The sequence below is a fragment of the Pavona decussata genome, unplaced genomic scaffold (assembly GCF_977016875.1).
Source record: "Pavona decussata unplaced genomic scaffold, jaPavDecu1.1 SCAFFOLD_602, whole genome shotgun sequence".
NCBI classification, from domain to species: Eukaryota; Metazoa; Cnidaria; class Anthozoa; order Scleractinia; family Agariciidae; genus Pavona; species Pavona decussata.
This window is the reverse complement of record NW_028145860.1, coordinates 6,150,265-6,160,656: the sequence shown is the minus strand read 5'-3', so window position 1 is coordinate 6,160,656 and position 10,392 is coordinate 6,150,265. Positions and strand designations below refer to the sequence as shown.

Here is a 10,392-nt window from a genome sequence, read left to right as displayed (position 1 = left end):
AACAGAAGTGGGAGAAGGTGAGGGATCAAGCAAATGAAAACATATCCTCGAGTAAATACGATATCTTCATTAGAAGTTGTAAAAAGAGTGGTTCATTCGATGGGAGATTGTCCTGAGAAAGTGAAAGTAGCTTGGTGGGGGAAATTCCCCTCCATTGTACAGTTTAACCTTTAACCTTTACAGTCTCATCTGCTGTTCACGTGTTCGTGGAGTGGATCTGAAGCGACAGCAAAGTAAGAATTCTTTTACGCGCGAGCTGTTCCGCTTTCATTCTAAAATTGAAGAGTCATTAATATGATAGCATGAATTGGGTTTCCACTTTTTCAGCTAAAATTTGTTTTCCCAAATTTCCAAACTGTTGTGTGATGATGCTACAAGTTTATAATGTCCTGCGCGCGCTTGTCACGATATTCGATATCCGAGTCAAGTTTCCTGATTGGCTTAGCTTTGACTAAACCCTTGAGTGACCCTTGTTTTTCCGAGAACTTACGCAGTGTCTTCTTTGCCAGCTTTGTCTGTTCTTGAATCTGCTGCTCCTATGTTCTAGCTGCAACCGTGATGGAAAAGAAACAAAACCAAAACGGAGCTCAGCTACTGCCAGTTTTGCTTTGCTGTTTGATGTTAGCCTGTTCGGGGATTGTTTTCGGTGTCTACACTTACAAAGAAATCGCCTGGCTAAAAATACAAATTCGAGAGCATCAGAAGGTCATCGACGCATTGCAGAGCGGAAAGGAAGTTGGGGATATCCAGGTAAGGAGTTCGTTTTACCTTTGCTGGCCTCGGGGATTCATTCAAACCCCACAACTTACATTTAGTAGTCATATAAAAGATACGAAATTTTCAAACTCAGTGTTGATCGTGCTGTACAAACGTTTTAGGATTCAGAGACAGCTCGTATTCGGAGAAGCGCTGAAGGATCCTGTACTTGTGTTGGTTAGTACTCTAGTATTTCAGTCAAATAACAATTACATACTTTATGTTGTTATTGAGAAGAATTATGACAAGAATGATAACAAACAACAAGATCAAAGCAGGGGAGGAAGACTCAGACATGTAGTTGGAATGGGACAGCGGGGAGGGGGGGGGGGGGGTGTTTATTTCCTTCTCCAGTGTTCCTTCTAAAGCTGGCGACTTCGTCTTCCCCCCACACCCCACCCCTTAACAATTTCGATTCAAGTCGTGATTTTGCTGAGGTGCGCAAAAACTGTCACCGAAAATTTATATTTTTAGAAGACTGCATAATCTGTGATGACTTAATCAAATAAAGAATTGCACATTGGTAATTGACCCTTTGGACAGTAGAATTGGACTGAAACGAAAACTCAGATTACACCAAGTGAGACCAGAGTTCACACTTTTAGTGTCCTTTTTATAAAGCCAAACCAATCGCAATCAGAATACAAAGAGTGTTTAATGTGGGAAAACATGTTTAATTTGCCCAGCGTTAAAAATTCGGACGAAAATATACATCTTTAAAATGCCTAACCAACCACAAGATTTATTGTGCAATATTAGTCTAGTAGACAGAACAGAACTCTATTTTAGGCCATAAAGGCAAAACCATACTTCATTATGGAGACTAAAAGGCAAGAAAAATTCTCTAATTCATACTAAAATAGCTTTTTGAGGTAAGACATACAAATGTGGCTTATATGACGCCACCACCCCTACCCTCTCCGCCCCCTTCTCACCACTGTATTTTTCCAACTAAGGGGGAGAGGCTGACTGCACAGCTGAGGTTATGTACAGTGTTTTTATCCAATATTTTGTGAAGCAAGGCCCGAATTCTTCATGAAATAAATCAACTCAGCCCTTACAAAGTGTTACATTATCTTTCAACTGTAGGAATTCGAGGAAGAGAAGGAAGGAGAGGAAGAATGGGAAGAACTGGTCGTCCCGGCCCTCCTGGACCGAGTGGTGCTAAAGGTAATGCCGGATTTCATTTTCTTCGAAAACTGGTGCTACTTTCCTTAACGCAGTGGGTTTACTACTGAGGTTCTATTAAGGGGTAGCAGGATCGAAATATGTGGACAAAATGCTATAGGCTGATTTATTTATATATTTTGCTTCGCCTAACAAATTGTGCACCCATACATATGTTATAGCAAAAAATATTTGTTGACTGCAAATAGAAAAAAAAAAACCCACGATTTTCTCAAAAAGGAGAATTTAACGCAACCTCCACTCGTTCCTGAGAAGAAACTTCGGGAATATCATACAACAGTAGCATCGTCATAGAAATCACGTCTTCGTAGTTCTTCACACTTCAGGACAAATTTACATTACAAGCCGAAAAATACTCAGCTTTACTTTAGCTGCTTCCTTTTCATCTTTTGCATGACACTAACCTTTTAGTTCGTGTTGTTTGATGAGTTCCACACCACAGTGTACAGTTATCAATCAATGATTTCAGGTTTTCCAGGACCTATTGGTGCTGTTGGACCGCAAGGGCCGCCGGGCTTCAAGGGAGATAGAGGTCCCCAAGGACCCATGGGAATGCCAGGTCAGAATGCCAGATAAGCTGTTTATTTCATTATGATTATGATAATCCCATCGCACAAAATGAAAAGTCATTTTTGATGCCCTTCACAAGTAAATGTGTTAGTGGGCCGTGGGTGAGCCCAAAACTATACTTGCAGTTCGAAACTTTTATATTTTTTGTGGTGTAAGATGTCCGTAAAGGTTGGACAAAAACTGAAGCGGATTGCAAAAAGGCCAAGGCAAATTTTAATCAAGATGTGAGTCAGAATATTCAGAGATTCTCTTCGTTTGTTGTTAACAAAACGTTATTGTGAGATGTGTACCATAACTCTTAAAGTTTAACAATTTTCTGGAGTTAATTTACATATACAATGTAAATGTTTTTCTTCAGGACCACGTGGCGTCCCTGGGTCCCCGGTAAGTAGCAAAGTCGCTGTTAAACAGAGATAGATGTGGTTCGGAATATCATAATAATCTGAGAGTTTACGCACTAAGATATTGTGATCAATAAGATCGAATGCCTTACGGAAATCAACTAAAACATTCACATTTATTTAATTGAAGTCTCCCTCATTCTGACTACGCTAACGAGTGATAAATATTTTGATTTTTTAGAGTCTTGAAAGCATCCATTTGACTGGTGATGGACGAAGAATACAGTATCGATGTATGAATAATAAATGTAGACTGGATTTTTTAACCTTGTTTGTAATGACCCAGTGGATAATTTGTTCTGTGGATTGAAGTGAGATACTTCTCATCCCTGTCTCCTTCTCCCGTTCCTTTTTTCAGTTTCTGTACTACTCCCCACTCCAGAAACTAAAGGGGAGACTGGTGCAAGTTAGGGATGATGGGATCGTTTGGGTAGACAGTGCACCGATGAATGATACATTTCTTGGTAGTCAGCTGTATAGAAAATACTATTTTAGGTTAAAACTATTTAACAAGAGCTATGCTTCTCAAGAATCCCACAATCCCTAGCTCGTACAAGTCTCTTAACAATTTCTGAAGTGGGAAATTTCTGCTCAAGTTATTCCAGTATCGTAACACGAGTTCTACATGTCAAGACATCCAAGTATGTCTATCGAGTTTTTTCGCTCTTTTGTATCAGAAAAATAGACAAATGATCAGTGAGAATCATCTAATTATCTAATTGCCATCAGTTTTACCACTTCTATTGGAACCTTAAAAACGTATTTTACCAAGTTGATTGTTTATTTAACCTTCAGCTGATTTATGGAGAATTATTCCTGATTCAGTTACATTTAGTGGTTATAATACTAGATCTGTGGATAAACTCCAAGACCTAGGATGGGATACTCTCGAGCAAAGACGCTCTAAGCAGCTCACAACAAGTGTACTCAAATCTCTGAATAATCTCCATCCTGAAGGTTTGAAGAATATGTTTAAACCAACCTCCCGGCTTCATTCATGTAATGTACGAGGCTCCTCAAACAGTGTTTTTGTGCCCAGGTCCCGTATTGATGCTGCTTTGAGGGCGTTTAGCTATAGGGGGCTGTCATGTGGAATGGCCTTGGTAACAAACTGAAAGATGAGACAAATCTGAACTATTTCAAGTACGCTCTGACCATGCACCGAGCCTTTCTCGCAAGGTTCAAGAACACGCCACTTGGAAACTAACAAATTATGGTTTCGCCACCAGATTCCCAGTTCCGCACAACGAACCGCATAACGAACTGGCACTTAAGGCACAGAGAAGGCAGTATCTTGTACCACGACACAACGGGATACATAGAGGTCAAGAAGACTGGGTACTACTTCATATACAGTCAAATGCATTACTACGATGGCACCTCTGCACAAATGGGTCATTATACCTACATCAATCGTGATAGGGTTCTAGGGAGTCAGGGGAGCGTTGTTAGCTTCTCTAAGAAATACAACACCAAGTACCATGGCGGGGTTTTTTTGCTTCAAGAAAAAGACACCATCTCGGTGCACATTCCATTCGCCAAGAGTTACTACATGGATGAAGTAGGAAGCTTTTTCGGAGCGTTTTCGCTGGGTTTTACCGGAATAGAAGGTAATAACATGACATACAAAATGCTGTAGGGTTGAACGAATCATGCGCGTTGGAACAAAGACAAAAATTGATTGTTTATTCGAAGACATGAACTTCCAAGCACAGCTCGAAAGGTCTAACAACTAGGCAACTAGGAGACTCGCGGCGATCACACAAAACATTTTTCTCAGGCTTCCCTCCTCTTCACGCTCCCTTGGGACAGTGAAGAGGAGAGACCCTGGGAACGAGGTTGGAATTAGCAATGTTGAAAGGGTCCTGGGTGACGACGAAGAAAGAATGAAGATAGAGCAAGTAACAAGCATGGGGCCGAACAACAAAAACAAAAAATATCAACAAGGCAAAACAAAACCGGGTGGTTTTAGTTTAGGGTTATCACAGCTTTAGCGCGGCATGCGTTACGGTTTTCCCTTCGCAAAGCTGCTTATGAGTCTTTGACAATTTTTATTGATATATTTTTCAAAACTTTCCGATTATTTAAATTGTTTTTATCGGGCGAATTAATTAAAAGGTGGTGAACGCGAAATTGCACTTGACCAACCGCTTCCCACAGTTCCTTTATTTTGACTGGCCAGTAAACGGAACTCGTTAGAGGGGTCTCCTGAAAAGACACCAGAGAGTTGGGATTTCGAAGGAAAACGGATTAACAATTTACATAAGGGGTTCTCGTTGTTTGTTATTGAGGTTAAAATTGATAACGTTTTCTCTTCATATAAGCATAAGCGTTCCACCTCTTTCTTACCTGTTCGCACTTGCAGGACTTAACTGAGTATCTGTTTGTATTTTAGGAGAGAAAGTCAAACCACCACCAACAGCGGTAAGAATTCTCTCCAGCTTAAATGTTTTTGTTCATAACGGGGGAGTGTAAAGTAGTGATAATCTTAAATCCTTCATGCTGCAGTATCCGGATTATGAACAGGCCGTGATGGGCAGCCTGTACCTAGAGTGCCTCTTTATCTTGGGTTACCAAGCATGTAATGCATTTTTGCTTTTACTGACCATAACTGAATTTAACCACTTGAATTTGTTCTGTTAGGTCGCAGAAAGTATCCACCTGACAGGAGATGATACAAGCCTTAGCAATCCCCGTAAGCAGTGTTCAGTTACTGATTCATTCTTTATCCTTTCATACGAGCACAAAGTTTGAAAGTGGGCACTGAAATGTTACATAAATAATATTTCAGTAAAACCCACACCACAAGGTTTTTAATACCCCTGAAGAACTTCATTTCAATGGACATGCTTTAAGATGTCAGACTCGTGAATTGGAAGAGTGTTGCCAATGTGCGAGCCAGCGAGCCAGCGAGCCATGCGAGCCAAACGTGCGAGGCATGAACAAAACATGCGAGGCTTGCGAGGCATGAACAGCCCCCAACATAAATGCTAACCGTTAAGCTAACCGGGGAGCTATTTAAGCTATTTTAGGCTAACCGGAGTGTTTTTTAGGCTAACCTGAGTGCCTCGCACGTCTGCCTCGCATGGCTCGCTGGCTCGCTGGCTCGCAGATTGTCAAGACCCGAATTGGAACCGATGAAAAGATATGTAGAATCTTTTGAGGTAAATGAGAAACACTAAGTGCAAGAAACTCGGCAGAAAGCTTGGCTTTGATGCACTTTCATGGTCTGTAAACACGAAAATCGAGGAAAATGAGCTCGATATGCAAGAAGGTTATGGGTGCTGAACAAATCCCTCATTTCATATTCTATTCAATTTTTCACGACAGTTTATCTACTTATAACAAACTGGATTGTCCATCACAAAGTGGGTTCCATTCAGTACAAGAGAGGTGTCATCAGAGTCGCGAGGGCCGGTCACTACTTCATATACAGCCAAATGTACTACTTCGACTCCCGCTTGCCAGTTATGGCTCACTACACTTACATCAACGACAGGAATGTCATGCAAAGTGTGGGAAGCTCTGTGACTCCCAGCACCAAGTACAACACAAAGTATCATGGTGGAGTGTTTCTGCTACGAGCGAACGATACTATTTCTGTTCGCATACCTTACGTGAGGAATTACGAAATGAAAACTGACGCCAGCTTCTTTGGAGCGTTTTTGCTGTATTCCAGTGACTAAATTTCTTAGTGTGTTATCGCAGTGCAGGATAAACGAACACTACTTGAATTACTTTTATTTTTTCTGGGTTAAAATTGTATATAAGTAATTTTTTCTTCTGTTTTCGATATGTCTTATTTGCTATAGATTTAGGTGTTCCTGATTAGCATGCACTATTGTGCATGGTAGCGTGATGCAAATGGGACGTTAATAAAATTCTGCAAACTCGTCGAAAAGTTTATCCTTTTTGTAAGACAGAACTTCCTTTTCCCTTTTCCCCGCGCGTCGCGTCCCCGCGCGTCGCGCGCGTGCCCCATTTCCATTCTCCCTTCCTCTTTCTAGCGCCTGCCACGCAGGCTATGTACTCAGCCATGAAAATAAGAGGACGTCTACCCCAGCCCACGACATTATATGAGCTCATAGCAAACGGGTGATGGATATTTTATCTTTGTAGATCACTTTTCTGTTGATTAATATATTTTGCATGAGAATAAAGTTAAACTGACGCAAAACTAATACGCATTGGGAAAATGTTTCTGTTTTAAAAAAAGCAAAATTTCTCCGTTAAAAAGAGTTTTCATATTAATTCTTATTGTATAAGGATTTCAGTTATACTTTCCATACCATTAGTAAAAGTTTTGTTGTTGAACAGGTTCAATTTAAACTGTCGAAGTATATGATAAAGGAAGCCTTCTTGGTAGTTCTCATTTATGACTAGCACACCGACTCAGTTATTGTCCAAATATTAAAATATTTCGAAGATCACCGAGGTTATTTAATGGCTAAATAGATTAGATACGTTTTTTTAAAAAAAAAAAACGGGTGAAGGAGTGAACATTTACTCGTTATTGTAGAATCTTGCAATAAATGTTACTTAACTGTTATAGACTTTGAAAGTAAACTTCTTTTTGTCTTTTAAAACTCGCAGAGGAAGGCGCGAGCTACCGAAAGCGTGAAGAAAATGTACGGTCACTCTCGCCCCAGCCCCACTCTCCTTTTACTTACTGGCTCCAGATCTATCGCGCGTCCTTACGTCTGACGCACGCAAAAACGCGGACTGTTTTTTTGCATTTTAAAGTTGTGAACGTTGGGATAGGAACAGAAGTAAAGATATATATGTGACACTCGCATCTTTCAGTCTTTCTGTGGTGAAACTGTGTGAATGTTCCATCATTTAACAATTAATTTTAAAAAACCGCAGCGGAAGATTGGAGATAAGAAGGCAAAAGGTACTCTACAGTCTTGTTGTTTTCTTAGACAAGACACTTTGCACTTCATTGTCTTTCTGCATTTAAGCGTGTAGTGTAAGTGTTCTTGGGTTTTTTTCTTCAGTTGCAGCTGATCGTGAGACTACCCAACTAAATATATCACGTGCATCTGCACAAAATTTGACAAGGGCGTCAAACGTAGCGTACATAGTTTCGCTAAGGAAGCGTCTTTTCGTACCAGTACTGAACGGTCTGACAAATGAACAGCTTTTTCGAAGATAATCGTTTGACCCACGTTTTGCAGGCGTTTCCGCCCTTCAAACCTCAGTGAGAGTATATATGCGTATTCTCACTACAATTACAATTACAATGACAGTTTATATAGCGCCAAAATCCGAAGGTTCGAAGACGCTTTACAAAAGTGAGAAAAATCATTATAAAACGGCAAGGGTCCAACAGAAGAAAGATCCTCGCAGTTAGTACGCAACTTAAGCAGTTGCGGAAAGAAAGCCTGAAAAAAATTCAGGTTTGAACTGGATTCGAACACATGACCTGTACGATGCCGGTGTAGTGGTCTACTAACTGAGCTATGAAACCTAACTGGGAGCTTGACATATTGTAAGTTCCACTTCGTAATATACCAGTGGAGGATGTTTGTTATACTTATATTAAAAAACAAGGGTATTAAGAAACTGAACGAATTAATTACTAATTATGTGAAAATTAACTAGATGTTAACTAAATGTTCGTTTAAAAAAAACGTTTGTCTAATGCACATCGGAGCAACATGTTTTTTTTAAGGACTCCAGAATACGTTATTCAGGAAAGACTATCAGCATACTGATGTGTACCCCTTGAAAGACCACTTTAATTCAAAGCAGATGAGGGAGAAGAGCTATCCTCGCTTCACCCTATGACGGTCAGAGATAAGTACGGACTTGATGAGCCAATAACTTAATGAGGAAGAAGACATTTTTTTTAATTTCACGTTAACTTACCAAGAAAGTTCGAATGCTCTTTGCCCGATGAGAAAAAAGCACACGAGTCTACGTTGCTTTGTCGCCATGGAGATACTCAGTGTAACAGGCAACCCACTCTGTGAAGAAAAAAAAATCATGAAAAAAAATTCATTATTTGTTTTAAACAAAGGGCCTGGCTAACTGGAAACATTATTTGGCAAAGATTGCTTCTTTTGATGTGTCTAACCTGTGAAACATTCAGTCAGAGACAAATTTGTGTTCAGGAAGCAACAATATTTTGCAAAATTTCCTTCGTCAACCCAAGTCTCTCGTGCAGACAAACTAGTAAGTAAGCGTGAAATAACTACAAGGCGGATACTGCGTAAAGCTAAACACGACAGCGATAAATAGAGACCAAACCAAGAGTCAAAAATGCAAGTGCCGTAAACAGTTATTTCGAGCTGGTTGGCTCTTGTCAACACGGGGTAGCAGCAAGAAGTGGAATATTCAACCAACGCGAGGTCAGTTGTCTACGAAAGTTCCTAGTTCTTAGTTTAGCTTCGCCCTTAGATTTCATATAGTTTATAGACCTTTGGTTGCTAGTGGACTATCCGATAAACAACATGTCTGCAGATTGATTACTACAGACGTGGTAAAAAGTCAACGAGACCCTGACCAAAAGCACGCGCAAATTGCACATTTAATTTCTTATCCAGTTACACATTATAATTTAAAATAAGTTCATACCAGGCTCTTTTAGCCCCACCTCCTTCTCCCCTTCTCTCCCAGCAAATGATAGTGTAAGAAATGATTCAGGGCGAAAAAATCAGGTTCACGCGGCAACATTGTGTAAGGGGAATGCGTGTTTCTGGAGAGGTTTGCGTAGGTGTTGAAGCTGAAAAGAACAAAGAGCTACCTGGGTTTGTCCTTTCAACTACCACTTAACAATTTATCTCCTCCTTGCGCGAAACAATGGGACGTCGGACTCTGTTATGTCTTTATAGTCTTACCACCGTATGTTAAAAAATCTAAATACAATGTCTTTACTAGTCTTACAGTCCTAACACATCTACGAGGAGACCTCTCAGTATAAGCCCGGGGGTTTCTTGAGGTCTCCTCGCCACTTCTTACTTCTTCTTTTACTATTATTATTCACTGTAAACTTATCTAAGATCTTAGTGTATTATTCACTGTAACTTTCTATGAATGTATGTCGTGGTGAAGAAAATGAAATAAAAAAAAAAATAAAAAATAAAAAAAACAAACGGACCGCCTGAAACACGTCAGGTTTTCACCTGGGAGAGTTGTAGTTGCCACTGTCCGTTTAATGCAACCTTTTTTTTTGGTTATTTGCGCGGAGCTAAGCGCTAGTATTGGGTTCCTATGAGCCTTTGGCAAGTGTCACCAATGCTTCCCCCATCAATTCTAGGAAATGCCCTCCCGCATAACACAGGTTCTACCAGCGAAAGTCACGTGTCGCACGTCCTTGTTATCGTAGTGTATAATGATTTTTGCGGCGGCTAAGCGACAATAGAGACCTTAAGCAGAGACGACGACGACGCCGACGAAAACGAAACGTAAAAAATTACCTTCGCGTCTTCTGAATAAATTCGCAATGATTTATACTCTCTCAGTTTGTGCAATG

The 10,392-nt window shown here is 40.3% G+C and overlaps 1 protein-coding gene and 2 long non-coding RNA genes across 3 annotated transcripts in view; 1 reads left to right on the top strand and 2 right to left on the bottom strand.

Moving 5' to 3' along the window:
* The window catches only part of LOC146449681 (uncharacterized), a 48,864-nt gene that overhangs the window by 27,806 nt on the left and 10,666 nt on the right, over nucleotides 1-10,392 (bottom strand). The window contains exon 3 of the long non-coding RNA XR_014860602.1: nucleotides 8,787-8,884. This is a non-coding gene — a long non-coding RNA (uncharacterized LOC146449681). The remainder of the gene's footprint in view (nucleotides 1-8,786; nucleotides 8,885-10,392) is intronic.
* Nucleotides 12-7,468, top strand: LOC146449684 (uncharacterized). The gene is made up of 10 exons (XM_085101364.1): nucleotides 12-750; nucleotides 879-933; nucleotides 1,846-1,926; nucleotides 2,414-2,503; nucleotides 2,873-2,898; nucleotides 3,097-3,148; nucleotides 4,145-4,525; nucleotides 5,311-5,339; nucleotides 5,559-5,610; nucleotides 6,246-7,468. Exons 1-10 carry the CDS (start codon nucleotides 559-561, stop codon nucleotides 6,599-6,601), a joined length of 1,314 nt encoding a protein of 437 aa, XP_084957490.1. The 5' UTR covers nucleotides 12-558; the 3' UTR covers nucleotides 6,602-7,468.
* On the bottom strand, nucleotides 7,393-8,170 carry LOC146449683 (uncharacterized). Its single transcript, XR_014860603.1, has 2 exons — nucleotides 7,633-8,170; nucleotides 7,393-7,596 (listed from the first exon to the last, which is right to left on the bottom strand). It is a non-coding gene; the product is annotated as an uncharacterized LOC146449683 (long non-coding RNA).